At 37.0% G+C, this 17,364-nt stretch overlaps 1 protein-coding gene across 1 annotated transcript; it reads left to right on the plus strand.

Annotated features, from left to right (window-relative positions):
- Nucleotides 1-14,346: 14,346 nt before the first annotated feature.
- MKRN3 (makorin ring finger protein 3) lies at nucleotides 14,347-16,714 on the plus strand. Its single transcript, XM_082617276.1, has one exon. It carries the CDS (start codon nucleotides 14,534-14,536, stop codon nucleotides 16,034-16,036), a length of 1,503 nt encoding a protein of 500 aa, XP_082473402.1. The 5' UTR covers nucleotides 14,347-14,533; the 3' UTR covers nucleotides 16,037-16,714.
- The last annotated feature ends 650 nt before the right edge of the window (nucleotides 16,715-17,364 follow it).

The following is a 17,364-nucleotide window of genomic DNA, read 5'->3' on the forward strand; positions in this document are numbered from 1 at the left end:
CAAACATTAGAATTATAGTGGTCCCAGAAGAAGAGAAAAAGAAAGGGTCTGAGAAAATATTTAAAGAGATTAACATTGAAAACATCCCTAATATGGGAAAGGAAATGGTCAATCAAGTCCAGAAAGTGCAGCGAGTCCCATACAGGATAAATCTGAGGAGAAACACGCCAAGACACATATTAGTCAAACTATCAAAAATTAAATACAAAGAAAAAATATTAAAAGCAGCAAGGGAAAAGCAACAAATAACATACAAGGGAATTCCCATAAGTTTAACAGCTGATCTTTCAGCATAAGCTCTGCAAGCCAGAAGGGAGTGGCAGGTCATATTTAAAGTGATGAAAGGGAAAAACCTACAACCAAGATTACTCTACTCTGCATGGATCTCATTCAGATTCGATGGAGAAATTAAAACCTTTACAGACAAGCAAAAGCTAAGAGAATTCAGCACCACCAAACCAGCTTTACAACAAATGCTAAAGGAACTTCTCTGGGGAGGAAACACAAGAGAAGGAAAAGACCTACAATAAGAACCCAAACACTTAAGAAAATGGTAATAGGAACAAACATATCGATAATTACCTTACATGTAAATGGATTAAATACTCCAACCAAAAGGCACAGACTGGTTGAATGGATACTAAAACAAGACTCGTATATATGCTGTCTACAAGAGACCCACTTCAGACCTAGAGACACATACATACTGAAAGTGAGGGATGGAAAAAGATATTCCATGCAAATGGAAATCAAAAGAAAGCTGGTATAGCAATTCTCATATTAGACAAAGTACACTTTAAAATAAAGACTATTAAAAAGACAAAGAAGGACACTACATAACAATCAAGGGATCAATATAAAAAGAAGATATAACAATTGTAAATATTTATGCACCCAACATAGGAGCACCTCAATACATAAGGCAAATTCTAACAGCCATAAAACGGGAAATTGATAGTAACACAATCATATTAGGGGACTTTAACAACCCACTTTCACCAATGGACAGATCAACCAAAATGAAAATAAATAAGGAAAAACAAGCTTTAAATGACACATTAGATCAGATGGGCTTAACTGATATTTATAGGATATTCCATCCAAAAACAACAGAATACATTTTCTTCTCAAGTGCTCATGGAACATTCTCCAGGATACATCATATCTTGGGTCACAAATCAAGACTTAGTAAATTTAAGAATATTGAAATCATTTCAAATATCATTTCTGACCACACTACTATGAAAAAAGATATCAATTACAGGAAAGAAACTGTAAAAAATATTTAAAAAACATGGAGGCTAAACACTATGCCAGTAAATAACTGAGAGATCACTGAAGAAATCAAAGAGGAAATAAAAAAATACCTAGAAACAAATAATGGTGATAACACGACGACCCAAAACCTATGGGATGCAGCAAAAGCAGTTTTAAGAGGGAACTTTATAGCGATACAATCCTACGTCAAGAAACAAGAAAAATCTCATACAAACAAACAAATCTTACACCTAAACCAATTAGAGAAAGAAGGACAAAAAAACCCCAAATTAGCAGAAGGAAAGAAATCATAAAGATCAGATCAGAAAAAAATAAAAAAGAAATGAAGTAAACAAAAGCAAAAATCAATATAAGTAAAAGCTGGTTCTTTGAGAAGATAAACAAAATTGATAAACCATTAGCCAGACTCACCAAGGAAAAAAGGGAGAAGACTCAAATCAACAGAATTAGAAATGAAAAATGAGAACTTACAATGGACACCACAGAAATACAAAGGATCATAAGAGACTATTACAAGCAACTGTACGTTAATAAAATGGACAAACTGAAAGAAATGGACAAATTCTTAGAAAAGTACAACCTTCCAAACTGAACCAGGAAGAAATAGAAAATATGAACAGACCAATCACAAGCACTGAAATTGAAACTGTGTATAAAAATCTTCCAACAAACAAAAGCCCAGGACCAGATGGCTTCACAGGTGAATTCTATCAAACATTTAGAGAAGAGCAAACACCTATCCTTATCAAACTCTTCCAAAGTATAGCAAAGGAAGGAACACTCCTAAACTCATTCTGAGAGGCAATCATCACCCTGACACCAAAATCAAACAAAGATATCACAAAGAAAGAAAACTACAGGCCAATATCACTGATGAACATAGATGCAAAAATACTCAACAAAATACTAGCAAACAGAATCCAACAGCACATTAAAAGGATCACACACAATCATCAAATACGGTTTATCCTAGGAATGCAAGGATTGTTCAATATATGCAAATCAATCTGTGTGATAATCCATATTAACAAATTAAAGGATAAAAACCATATGATAATCTCAATAGAAGCAGAAAAAGATTTTGACAACATTCAACACCCACTTATGAGAAAAACTCTCCAGAAAGTAGGCATAGGGGGAAGCTACCTCAACATAATAAAGGCCGATTTTGACAGACCCACAGGCAACATCGTTCTCAATGCTGACAAACTGAAACCATCAGTTTGCAATCAGGAACCAGACAAGGTTGCCCACTCTTCAAAACTATTATTCAACATAGATTTGGAAGTCCTAGCCATGGCAATCAGGGGAGAAAAAGAAATAAAAGAAATCCAAATCAGAAAAGAAGAAGTAAAACTGTCACTGTTTGCAGATGACATAATACTACACATAGAGAATCCTAAAGATGCTACCAGAAAACTACTAGAGCTAATCAATGAATTTGATAAAGTAGCAGGATACAAAATTTATGCACAGAAATCTCTTGCATTCCTATACACTAAAGACAAAATATTTAAAAGAGAAATTAAGGAAACTCTCCCATTTACCATTGCAACAAAAAGAATAAAATACCTAGGAATAAACCTACCTAAGGAGACAAAAGACCTCTATGCAGAAAACTATAAGACACGGATGAAAGAAATTAAAGATGATACAAATAGATGGAGAGATTTACCATGTTCTTGGATTGGAGGAATCAACATTGTGAAAATGACTATAATACCCAAAGCAATCTACAGATTCAGTGCAATCCCTATCAAACTACCAATGGCATTTTTCATACAACTAGAACAAAAACTTTCACAATTTGTATGGAAACACAAAAGACCTGGAATAGCCAACACAATCCTGAGAAAGAAAAACGGACCTGGAGGAATCAGGCTCTCTGACTTCAGACTATACTGCAAATCTACAGTAATCAAGAGAATATGGTACTGGCACAAAAACAGAAATATAGATCAATAGAACACGCTAGGAAGCCCAGAGATAAACCCATGCACATATGGTCACCTTACCTTTGATAAAGGAGGCAAGAATATACAATGGAGAAAAGACAGCCTCTTCAATAACTGTTGCTGGGAAAACTGGACAGATACATGTAAAAGAATGAAATTAGAACACTTGTTAACACCATACACAAAAATAAACTCAAAATGGATTAAAGACCTAAATGTAAGGCCAAACACTATAAAACTCTTAGAGGAAAACATACGCAAAACATTCTGACATAAATCACAGCAAGATCGTTTTTGACCCACCTCTTAGAGAAACAGGAATAAAAACAAAAATAAACAAATGGGACCTAATGAAATTTAAAACCTTTTGCACAGCAAATGAAACCACAAACAAGATGAAAAGACAACACTCAGAAAGAGATAAAATATTTGCAATTGAAGCAACTGACAAAGGATTTATATCCAAAATATACAAGCAGTTCATGAAGCTCAATATCAAAAAAAAAAAAACCAACCCAGTCCAAAAATGGGTGGAAAACCTAAATAGACATTTCTCCAAAGAAGATATACAGACTGCCAAAATAAACACATGAAAGAATGCTCAACATCATTAATCATTAGAGAAATGCAAATGAAAACTACAATGAGATATCATCTCCCACCAGTCAGAATGGCCATCATCAAAAAATCTAGAAACAATAAATGCTGGAGAGGGTGTGGAGAAAAGGGAACACTCTTGCACTGCTGGTGGGAATGTGAATTGGTACAGCCACTATGGAGAACAGTATGGAGGTTCCTGAAAAAACTAAAAATAGAACTACCATACGACCCAGCAATCCCACTACTGGGCATATACCCTGAGAAAACCATAATTCAAAAAGGCACATGCAGAGAGGAAGAGAGAAGAGACTTTTTCTTTAGAAAATAAAAGACACATGCACACCAATGTTCTTTGCAGCACTATTTACAACAGCCAGGTCATGGAAGCAACCTAAATGCCCATCGACAGACAAATGGATAAAGAAGATGTGGTACATATACACAATGGAATATTACTCAGCCATAAAAAGGAATGAAATTGGGTCATTTGTAGCAACATGGATGGACCTAGAGACTGTCATACAGATTGAAGTAAGTCAGAAAGAGAAAAACAAATATCGTATATTAACACATATATGTGGAATCTAGAAAAATGGTACAGATGAACCAGTTTGCAAGGCAGAAATAGAGACACAGATGTAGAGAACAAACATATGGACACCAAGGGGAGAAAGTGGTGGGTGTGTGTGTGATGAATGGGGAGATTGGAACAGACATATATACACTAATATGTATAAAGTGGATAACTAATAAGATCCTGCTGTGTAGCACAGGGAGCTCCACTTCTCTGTACAGTAGAAACTAACACATCATTGTAAAGCAACTATACCCCAATAAAAAAATTCAAAAAAAACTTTATTAAAGTCATTACAGAAGATCTGCCTTATCTCTATGTTTCTGATGACCTGAGTGCTGGCTCATATTTGGCTAAATTAAACCTCTGGTAATTCTGAGGGAAATGGATAAAGGACAATGAATCTGGAACAAATTTTTATTTGTATCTTCCAGGCACCAAAGGACAATACCAACCTTTAATCACAGTAATTTTGGGGGCTGGGAATTTTTTCTTCCAAGAAAATAAACCAGCAAAATCAGCAAGAATAATCAGTCCAATGATTATAAATTCTCAGAGGATTCTATTATTGTTTTCAATGAGCAGGTAAAGAAATTTCCTCATTTGAGACCTTTGCAGGAAGGCAGATTTTCCCACACATAATCCCTCAATGAGAGTACCCTTGAGTGTCTCATATATAAGAAAGTGCTTCTTTACAGCCCAAACCTGCTTAGATGTAAAGCTGATATTCCAATTCCCAGTGGTTATTCTTCTCACAAAGGGTGATTTAGCATGTCTCTCTGTTCTCTGATTGACTTTTGATTGATGCTCTCCTTGCATCTATGTTAAAAATAAATGTTTATTGAACTCTGACTATGTATAGACTATACCAGGTAAACTGGAATGAAACACAGATACCAACTATACTATAGTTTATTATCTATTTAGTGTTATGTGTTACTCATGTCTAAAGAAATACTACAAGGTCATATAACAAAAGATGCATATTGAAAATAAATGTATCTAACAGCTTATGCAAACACCGCAGGAAAAAACAGCAACAACAACAACAACCTCTGTGCAAACAAAAGTCCAGAACCCTATGGCTTGACTGGGGATTTCTACAAAACATACAAAAAGAGCTTATATCTATCCTTCTCAAACTACTCCAAAAGATTGAAGAGGAGGGAATATTCCCAAAGTCACTCTATGAAGCCACCATCACCCTGATATCAAAACCAGACAAAGATACTACCAAGAATAAGAAAATTACAGGATAATATCTTTAATGAGTATAGATGCAATGTAACTGTATTTGAAGATAGGATCTGTAAGGAGGTAATTAAGGTTAAATGAAGTCATAGGGCGGGTCCTGATCCAATAGGATTAATGTCCTTTAAGAGAAGACACCAGACAGCTCACTGTCTCTCTCTTTGCCATGTGAAGACAGCACCAAAACAGCTGTCTGCAAGCCAGGATGAGGGTTTCACCAGAAACCAAAGCAATCAGCATCTTGATCTTGGACTTCCCAGCTTCCAGAACTGTGAGACAATGTCTGCTGTTTAAGCGAAATCTGCAGTATTTTGCTACAGCAGCAGCCCAAGCAGAATAATACAGTAGAAAAACAATAGCTCATTTCTACCTAGTATGTAAGGATATATTAATAATACTACAGTAGTTCAACCCTGCATATGAGAATCTCATGTTTGTGTTTAAAACCAGAAATCAAGACTTTTGTTGTTATTTCTTGGGATAATGTTAGTTTTCTCCTAAAATCTTTACTGTTTTATATTTCAGGTTCATATCTATATTTCTCTTGAGATAACGTTGTATGCATATTATGAGACAGGGATCAAGTTTCTTTTTTTAAGTTATTCATTGAACTGACTCAATACCATTTATGGAAAAAATTGTCTTCAATACTCTTAAGTTCCACACTTGTTAAGAATTAAACGTCCTTGTGTGGGGGTCTATTTCTGAACTCTGTTTTATTCAGTTTTCTCTCTATGATTGTACCAGTATCCACTCTTTTAATTACAGTTAGCCTTGAAATACATTTTGATGTCTGGTAAAAGTAATTTCTCTTTTTTTTCTCCTTCAAGGTTGCCTAATTATATTTGGTTATTAGCATTTGCATATGCATTTACTCTGACCCTTTCAAGTTATACACACAGACTCATTTTGATTGAGCTTCTAATTAATCCATAGATCAAATTTCCATATATTAACCTCCTTAAAATACTACATCTTCTACTCCTTTATCATGGAATAATTCTCAATTTATTTAGGACTTCCTAAATTTCTCTCAGTGATAGTTTATAGATTTCTATGTACATATGTTTAGATTTATTCCTAAAATATTAAAAATGTCCCCATGCATCTTTAGTTCTGTGAGTTCTTAAATTTCATTTCTAACTGTTCATTATAGAAATGTAAATAGACAATTGGTTTTTACATACTGATTTCTTCTCAATGGCTTTGCTAAATTTATTACTTCAAATAGTTCAACTATAGATTCTTCTGGATTTTCAACTGTCCTCCTGTTAATAACCCATTTCCAATTATAATACATTGTATTTCTTTACTTGCCTTATTACAGTAGCTAAGACCTTAAGTAAAATTTTAAATATAAATGTTGGTTGATGGCATTGTAGCCTCATTCTTGGTGTCAGAGGGAAATCTTTGTACATTTCAACATTTATAAAAATCAATATGACTTTTATCTAGAGTTCTTAAAGAGGATATCTTTAATCAGTCAGGGAAATTCTTTTCTATTCCTAGTGTTCCAAGAGCTTTATCATAAATGCATATTGTTTAAACATAAAAATCTGGGTTTTTGAGAGTTTATTATTTTATTTTTCTCCTTTAATATTTTAATGTTGTTATTTACACTGACTGATTTTGTTTTCATCATTCCTAGAAATATCTTTATTTCAAGTGCTCTTAAACACTTCTTTGCATGCATTACAGATAGATATAACTTCCACTCACTGGTATGGCGCTGTTCTCAACGCAGCTCACAAGTGGCATCTTAGAAATGTCTTAACTACAAGTATTCTCAAACACTTCTCTGAATGAATTTCAGAATGGTTGTAACTTCCATTCACTGATATAACACTGTTCTCATTGCAGCTGGCAAGCAGCATCTTAGAAAGTGTTCTTAAAAACTTCTCTATGTGCTTAACAGAATGGGTATAAATTTATTTTACTCATAAAACACTTTTAAATGCAGCTTGCAATTAGTGTTCTGAGAAACACCCTGTGTGTGTGTGTGTGTGTGCGAATAAATCAGCTCTTTCATTTTATTTGTTTTTTATTGATATATGCACGACTTAAACCATTATACTAGTTACAGGTGTACAATCAAATGATTTGATATTTGTATATGCTGTGAAATGATCACCACTATGAGTCTAGTTACAACATCCATCACCACACAGTTACAATGTTTTTTCTTGTGATGAGAACTTTTAAGATCTACTCTCTAAGTGACTTTCAATACACAATACAGTATTATTAGCTACAGTCACCATGCTGTACATTACATCCCCAGGACTTATTTATTTTAGAACTGGAAGTTTGTACCTTTTGGCCACTTTCACCCATTTCACCCAGCCCCATTCCTGCCTCTGGCAACTACTAATCTGTTTTCTACATTCATAAGTTTGTTGTTTTTCAATTGATTTTCAAATATTGACATTACCTTACATCATGAGAACTAACCCTTTTTTGTTTTGTTATGTATTACCCTTTTATAGATCATTGGACTTCATTTTTCAATTTTCCTGAAATTTGCATCAACATTTATGAGCACCATGTGTCTGTAATGATCCTTCTTACATACTTAATAGAGCTTATTGTTAATCTATCTGGGCCTGGAGTTTTCTTTTTAAGAAGGTTTTTATTTATAATTAATTTCTTTTAAAAGCTAGAAGGCTATTTATATTTCCCATTTACTTCCATTTTATTTATGATAATTTGTATTTTCTAGGAAGTTAAACATTTCAACTACATTTTTATATTGAATGGCCTAATGCTGTTCATGGTACATTCTTATGATCTCCTTAAAATGTATATGAACAATGGGGATATCACAGTTTTTCATTCTTGATATTGGTTAGCTGAGAAATCTCCATTTTATTTTTTCAGCGAAACATACGAGAGGTTTATCTGAATTATTAATCCTATTACAGAACGAGCCTCTGGCTATTCTACTTGTTATATGTTTGCTTTCTTTTATTAATTTCTGTTCTTGTTTTTGTTATTTCCTTCCACATATATTCTTTTGGCTAAATTTGTTGTCAATTTTGTAATGTAATGTACATTTGTAATTACCCGAATTTAGTGATTGTATCAGAAATAATATGACTTTCTCACTTTCTAATATATTCAAGCTATAAAATTTTCTGCAAGCATTGCTTTCCACCCAGCACACAAACTTTTATATAAGCAAACTCATTATTAATCAAAGCATAATATTTTCTGATTGCTTTTGTGATTTTTTTTCATTGACCTGTGGGTGATTTAGAAATATACTTATTAATATCCCGACCTATAAATTACTTTTCTAACTTTTTAAAATTGATTTCTGGCTCAATTTCAGTCTGGGGTTGGAGAATATACTCTGAATTATTTCAATCCTTTGAAATTACTAGACATCTTTTAGGCCCAATATGTAAATTGTAATAAGTGTCTGGTGTGCAATTTTCACGGACTAGATTTGGTGAATGTAGTGTTTTTATACACATCAATTAGATCAGCAGTATTAATAGTGTATCACAATCTATCACCTTGCTCTGTTTTCCCCCCTTTGCTTATTCAATCAATTACATCCACGCCCTCTAGCGGCCAGAAATATTAATGCACTTTATAACGTTCCTTGTGGGAAACCAACATTTATCCGGTCAGTCGGGTGTGATTGCTCACAATTCTCTTTAATAATTGCCTAAACGTTTTGGAGGAGGAAAGAAACAGGGAAAAGAACATGGAGAACTATATGAGTACTTTTATGTCTTAAAATATAAAAATCACTCTTTCTTTAAGGAACGAAGATTCAGATTAATTCTGTCATTTTTTCCCTGTGGCCACAGCATTCAGGTCTTAGTGTACACCTGGCATAGCATCTATGTCCTCTTCTAAAGGGGAAGAGACAGTAGGACTCCAACATCATCACGTGACATTCTACTCCCATCTCTGTTCATCTTTCTTTTCCTACCACCTGGAAGCAAAGTTTCTTCCTTCCTTATGAATATATTTAAGGCTATACATTGTGCCTCTATGCATGGCTGTAGGTGCATCCTAAGTGTTTTCATAAGTCACATTTTCATTGTCAGTTGAAATATTTTTCATTTTCTTTGTGATTTCTTCTATAACTCATAGGTGATTTAGGTTATTTAATGCCCCTTGAACTCTCACCATATTAGCTATTTTCTAAGTCTTTCAAGCATTTACTTTTCATATTTATCCAGTTTCTATCATGGTTCTGCATGGAGCTATCAGCCTTATAAAAACTATTTAATCTGGGTTATGGCTAGAAATTAAAATTTAAGTATGTTTTAGGTCTGTAATATAAATGAATATGAATAAATTCTGTTAACCACACTACACTATACACATAGCTGAATTCTTGGCACTTATAGAAAAGCTTTCAGAATATTTCTTGAAATTTTCTGTTTGATTACAATATAGCTATGTATAATTTTCATAATCAGAGTTTTTGTGATACTATATTTGAATGTCTTTAAGATAATTTATACCTTTTTATATCCATATTAAAATATGGAATTAGAAAGACATCTTTGAGTATATTTTTTTATCAAGTTTTTCACTCATGGTGACTAGATTTTTCAAAACAGCCTACCCTCTCCTAGGATAAGCCTAGAGGACTCCTGTCCCATGCAGACACCCATGCAATTACAAGTGATGTGGGAACAAAAAGTGCTGCACAAAGGTACCTAAAACTGATCTTCTCTTCATGATAATTAATTAATTGTGCCTGGTTTCAAAGCCCAACTTGTTACTTACAGCTTTCTTGAGGTATAATTGATATACAAAAAACTGCACATAATTAATGTATGGAATTTGGTGAGTTTGGACTTCTGGAGTTGGAGAAAACTGCCTCTGTAAATTTCAAAATAAAAATCAGTTTTTCCATCAGTATAAGAAAATAAGTACTTATTCCCTAACTCTTATGTGCCAGGAACTTGCAGGGATCCTATAGACGTATTACTGCTGTATTCAGGCAGCAGAAAATGGAGCTTGACACAGTCACTGTAGTCACAGTGATTCTAAAATACAAAAGAATTTTATCTCAAAGATTGTCCTTGTAACAGGCACTGTTCCAATAATTTTATATTATTTCATTTATTGCAACAAACCTGTGAGCTGATCGCTCTTATTATTGGTGGTAGCTCTTGTTGTTTGCCAGATAAGATAAAAGAGTGATTAATTTGCCCAAGATGAATTCCTCAGAGAGCAGTGCATCCTGGATTTGAACCCCTGATGCCTTATTCTAGACAGTTGCTTTTAATCCCCCCCCCACAGTAATGCCTAAATGTCAGACCTGAAGTAGGTTGTGTGTGCTGGAGGAAACTGCTTGGAGACAAATGTGTATCCTTTAAATATGGACACATGAGCCACATGGGGCTGGGCCCAGCAGGCCTGAGATGTTTAGAATAAAAGACTGTGGGGGTCTCCGGTTCTTTTCCACCCATGGCCATAGTCCACTTCAGAACTAGTCTCCTGCCTGTCAGGCTTTTGTTACACTGCCCGGACTGTGTCTCAGCTCTGTCAGACACCTCCCCCTTGTCATCTGTTCCCTGGTGACCAGGTGCTCAGCCCAGCCTGCTCAGGTGGAACACTACTTCCCTTTGTTCCACTTGGACACCCCAATGCTGACCATCCAGATCTCCTGCTGCCCTGAACACCACTATGTACACAAATTGGTCTCAGCCGGGTCCCAGACTTGGAGGCCCTCAATGGTTTTTTGGGAAAAGAGGGCTCAGCTGAGCCAAATAACTGGAGACAGGATCAGATGTGTATTCTCAGAGACTGTGTGAAAGCAACATCAGTGCTCACATTTTAAAAAAAAATCAGGATAAGATTTTGAAGTATGATGGTCAGAGAAAATTCTCTGAGGATAGAGATTTGACTGGGATGGAAAATATTTGATCATTTCTCTCAAGACACATTGCCTAATATTTCCAAGTATTCAATCTCAGATGATATTTAAAATCATGGGGTACAATTTTAGTTTCTAATAGTGAACATGGAATATGTCATTGTAAAACGAGATGTGCTTCACTGTGAGATGGCAGGACACAAACATGATTGGGAGCCACACAGGGGGGGATCTGAAAGTAAATACTGTCCCATGCCAACTGCATAGCTGGGTAGGTTAGAAAATATTATTTTTCTCCATTTCTTCATGTTTGAGGAGAAGGATGGTCAGATACTATTTGGAACTTTGCTGTCCAACAGTAGCTACTACTCAGCCACATTTCAAGCGCTCAAGAGCCATGTGAGCTAATGACTACTGTACAGGACAACACATAAAAAATCATCATGGAACATCCTATCTGGTGGTGCTGGTCTATAAAAAGGTCAATCAAATTAATTTAGACATGGTGTTGAGAACATACTACCATTAAACAAATAATAGATTTATATTCCGTATTTTTACGTTTGTGAATTTGTGGAGAGCCTGGTATATAAGCTCAATATCTGTTTCAAGCCATTTTCTGTAAAAATTCGGGGGGCTGTCAAAGGAATATTCATTAAGCAATGAATTTAGAGGAGAAAAAAGAATGCAAGTGAGCCAAATTTTGAAAGAATTGGCATTCTAAATACAAAACTCAATATAAAGGAGGAAAATATAACATCACCAAGGCTTCCTAGATTTGCAGTGGAAAACAGCAACATTCTCTCATGATTTATCAAATGAGGAAAAGTTTACCTTCTGAAAATACTGAGCCTTCTACTACATGATCAGAATAAACCTCAATTTCTTTAGGTTTTCAGAAATAAAATGATTTTAATTTTTTAGAACTTTAATTCCAAGGATAGTTAACTTTTAATGTTATAAATGTTATGAATTCTAAATGTCTATGTATCATTGATTGTATACATGTATATATACATATAAATATAAATACAAATGATTTTGTGTATTGCACTACCATTCATTGTCTTTTCTAAATGTGTTTAAGTCTAATAGTTTATCAGTAAATTATTCTTATTTTTCTGCTGTCTTCCATTAATAATTCCTTTGCGATTCTAACATCTTTTATTTCTTTGTTTGCCTTATTGTACTGGCTAGGACTTGCAATAACACATATAGACCTTTTTGCCTTTCTATTTATTTCAGATGGAAAACCTTAAAAGCTTTCATTTATGGAATTGTTTTTAATTACAGATTTAATTTATCTAACAGATCAATACTTATGTTCTTTATTTCTGGTCCTCTCATTTTTATTAATAAATATGTTTTTAGAAATATGACCACTTCACACAAATTTTCAAATTTAATGGCCTAACCTTGTATCTGATATCCTCACATGATTTTTAATATCTGTTATTAATGTAGTGATACCACTTTTTAAATTTCTGATCTTGGTTATTTGAGCCTTCTTCATTTTTTCTTGATAAATTTCATGAGAAATTTATCAGGTTCAATAATCATTTCAAAGGATTTTGATTAATCCCCCCTACTTCATGTTTGTTTTTCTTTAATTTCTTATCTCTATTATTTACTTCAATGTAACTTATCTGCTATATTCATACTTTCTTCCATTTTAAAATATAAATTTGGACCATAAAATTCCCTCTAAGAAACTTGTTTAAGCAAACAAAATCCAATAATATATAAAATGATAATAAATCATACCAGAAAGCTTTATTCTTGGAAAAAAATGGTAAGTTAAACATTTGAAAAATCTGTCAGTGCAAATAACCGCAATAACACAATAAAGAGAAAATAACGTGATCAGCTCTTAAGAAATGCAGAAAACTACATGATAAAATTCAGTATACATCCATAAGTACTCTTTATATTTAGGAAAATATTTTTTTACTAATCTATTAAAATATATCTGCAAAATGACAGCTCAGGCGTGGAAATTAAAAAGCACCACTCATAGGCAGAAGGGTAGAGAATATACTGTGAAAGGCTGGCCCAGCACAATACCGTACAAAACTGGGTGAAAGAAAGAAAGGGAAACAAAGAGCCACTGTGAGTTAACCAGCAAGAGAAAATAAAAGCCAAAGGGGACACAAAGGGGACAGTGGCTTATTAGGCCAGCATCAGGACCAATGAAGTCTGCAGCTTCTGCACAGTGGGAGGGGAGCCCTGCAATCCACAATAACCCGAGAGAGCTGAAAGGCGCTAAAGTGGCCTCAGATCAGAACCCTGCTCATGCCTCACTGGCGAAAAGCCTTTCCAACCTAAGCCCATAAGAATTTCCAGAAAACAAAGAGCAGAAGAAATCAGGTCTTGCCAACACAACTAAATAAATAAGGCTTCCAGCAGTGACAGTCAAGAAACCCAGAAATAAAAATAATTAAAAAAATAAGACCCACAGACATAAAACGGAGTGAACAGACAAAGCCTTTATAAAATTCATGTGTGAGATGGTTCAGAAATAAGATGAACTTTACACGGGAGCAATAAAAAAACACGAGGATTATGATGCTTTCAATAGACACTATGAAAAAGCAACGAAATCAATGCGTGTGAAAGAACACTGGAACAGATTGCATTAAAAACCTCAAAGCGCTGTGATTCCTTCGCTCAGAAGAGCCGCGGGATGGCGAGGTGCCGAGCGCAGCAGAGCAGGGGCAGCGCCGGAGCGGAGAGCGGGCAGCGTTGCCGGCTGCGAACACAGGAGGAAGCCGGTCACCATTTCTGCCGGACCAACCCTGCACCGACCCGGTGGAGGACTGACGTTGTTCCCACAGGAAGTGTCCGCCGCGCCTGCTCAGAAAAGGAAGTAGGAACACAGGCACAGGAAGCAGGGAGCGGGGGAAAGGGAAAAGAGATGCACAACTTCTAGGGAGGAGCCCACGAGCTGGCGCCTGGCCTCCGGGCCTCAAGCCCGAAAGGAAGAGATACCAGGGAAGTTCCGGCACCATTTAGGGGCGAAGAAATGCCATGGAAGAGCCTGCAGCTCCCACAGAACCCCACGAGGCAGCTGGGGCCTCTGGGGGTGCCGAGGCAGCGGGGGAGGGCGTCCCCCGGCCCAGCGTCCCGGTGCGCCCAGCCTCCCGGTGGTCTTCGGCTCCAGGCCCGGCCCCCTTCCGCCCGTCACGTCTGAGGCCCGCCCAGGCCTCATGGGGAGGGGCTAGGCCCAGATGGCTGCAAGGCCGGAGCAGCGGCAGCTGGACAAAGCAAGTCGTCTGCAGGTATTATCTGCATGGGCTGTGCAAGGAGGGGGAGAACTGCCGATACTCCCACGACCTCTCGGGCCGGCAGGTGGCCAGCGAAGGCCACGGTTTGTTGCCCCAGGCCTCTGCAGACAGTGGCCCCAGCACGGCTGCGCACATGGAGCCCCTGCCTCAGGAAGTGGCGGAAGCCCCCCCTGCTGCGTCCTCACGCTCCTTGCCTCTGATTGGCTCGGCTGCTGAAAGGGGTTTCTTTGAAGCTAAGACAGACAATGCAGGCCTTGAAGCTGCCGGAGGAGCAGGTGCAGAAGGCTGGGAGGGTGCCGTTGAGTTTGTTCCCGGGCAACCCTACCGGGGCCGCATGGCCCCTTCTGTCTCCGGGGCTCCTCTGCAGAGCTCGGTGACTGAGAGGGAGCAGATTGCCTTGGGCATGGGGAAGCAGCTTTGCCGCGATGCTATGGTGGGGCAGTGCTTTCGTGGGCAGAGATGTATCTATCTCCACGGAGATATATGTGATATGTGTGGGCTGCAGGTCTTGCACCCTGTGGACGGTGCCCAGAGGGCAGACCATGTAAAGGCCTGCATTGAAGCACACGAGAAGAATATGGAGCTCTCGTTTGCTGTGCAGCGCAGTGCGGACAAAGTGTGTGGCATCTGCATGGAGGTTGTCTATGAGAAAGCCAACCGGAATGATTGCCGCTTTGGCATTCTCTCCAGCTGCAACCACACCTACTGTCTTAAGTGTATCCGTAGGTGGAGGAGTGCCAGACAGTTTGGGAGCAGGGTCGTCAAGTCCTGCCCGCAGTGCAGGGTCATCTCCACCTTTGTCATTCCCAGTGAATTCTGGGTGGAGGAGGAGGAAGAGAAGCAGAAACTTATTCAGCAGTACTTGGAGGCAATGAGCCACAAGACCTGCAGGTATTTTGCTCGAGGCAGGGTCTGCCCATTTGGAGAGAACTGTTTTTACAGACATGCGTTCCCTGAGGGCCAGGGAGAGGAGCCTCAGAGGCAGGGTGCTGAGGCGTCCAGTACTTGCCGTGGTCAACGTTTCGAGCCTCTGCAGGTGGGAGAGGGCAGCATGCCCTTTAAAAGCAGTAAAAAAGAGCTTGTCATGCTTTGGCTGGCCAATCTGTTGTGTAAGTGTTTTATTTCACTGGGAGCTAGTGAGCTCCCCTTCACAGAGGCCCTATGGGACTTGCGTCATTGTGAGCTGGAAGAATATTTCAATTTGAATCTGTGGCATTATGCTGTGGCATGTTGTCTGGTGTGCTGAAGCTCTGTCATCTGCTCTTGCCTGTGTTTTGTTTATAGACACATCTGTCACAGGGGCTGCGGAAACCATTTGTATAGAGCATCCATCACTGTTTTCTTGCCCATTCCCATTTCTTGCTCCCCAGGATTATGGTGTTTCACTGTGTTAAAAAGTAACAAAACGTCCTTAAAGTTACTGTTTGGAGAAATTAATATGACTGTCAGTTTATGGTTTATTTTGTCATCTCTGTTTTCAACAGGATTGACTCAGTTCTAGTCTAGTGTTTACAGAATTTCCACACTCATTTTGAAGCCCCTCAAGAATAAATGTGACAGGGTGAAAGGAGAAGTCTTAACTGAACAAGGAGCTTTTTGCTACTTCAGTCTTAAGAAATGGACCCTCGTGGGGCTTTGTGGTGCAGCTTCAGCATCTCTGTTGTTTACACGTCTGTTTCTTCCCCTGTTCCCCTTCAAGTGCACTCTTTAACTTGTGGTTACCTTGTGGTTTTGTGTTTTACTTGACCAGAACCAGGTGCATATGTTTACATGTTTTTATCCTGTTTAGCTTGATGTGAAATTATTTATATTTGGAAGTATATATTTAAGAATTCTATATATACATACATATGCATATTAATGTGTATGAAAGTTATGTATTTGAAAATATATTTAAAAGGTGTATACCATAATGTTTATTTAATAAAATAAATACAGAGCTGGAAGCTGAAGGTCAAAGGCTGATAGGATTTGGTGTTGTGTGAGTGTGAGGTACATGAATAATCATTCTGTCCCTTTTACAGCTTCAGTGATTAGCAGCTAATGAAAAAAGCTATTTAAGTGGCTCTATCCAAATGTGAGACATTTACAAAATATGACATTGGTAATTCCTGTGATGGCATTAATAGCTCATTGCTGTTATTAATACAGAAATGTGAATTCCTGTGCAGTTCAGCCACCACCTCATTGATCTTTGTAACAACACAGTCCTGGACTCAGATACACAGTTCTTTGTGTTCAATGTTTTGTGTCATCTCTAGACATTCCAAAGAAGGGGCTTTTGACAAAAGTTTTCAACATAAAAGGGACAAGATTTTAAAAGATAAAGAACAATAAACAGAATGCAAGAATAGAAAGATAATAAATGAAATATAGAAAGGGACAAAAGCTAAATGCAATAGTAATTTGGAAAGTTGGTAACACAAATACACCATAATTATATTAAATGGAATTGGTTTAAAAACGAAAACTCAAAGATTAGCAGACTTGATTAAAATTAAAATGAAACTATATGCTGTTTAAAATACACACCTACAATGGAAGAATACAGAAACATTATAAGTAAAGGATGAA

Source organism: Mesoplodon mirus (assembly GCF_964341445.2).
Source record: "Mesoplodon mirus genome assembly, chromosome: 4".
NCBI classification, from domain to species: domain Eukaryota; kingdom Metazoa; phylum Chordata; class Mammalia; order Artiodactyla; family Ziphiidae; genus Mesoplodon; species Mesoplodon mirus.

Bases quoted from the DNA above. Each gene is read 5' to 3' on its own strand.
- MKRN3 (XM_082617276.1), top strand. From the start codon at position 14,534: ATGGAAGAGCCTGCAGCTCCCACAGAACCCCACGAGGCAGCTGGGGCC.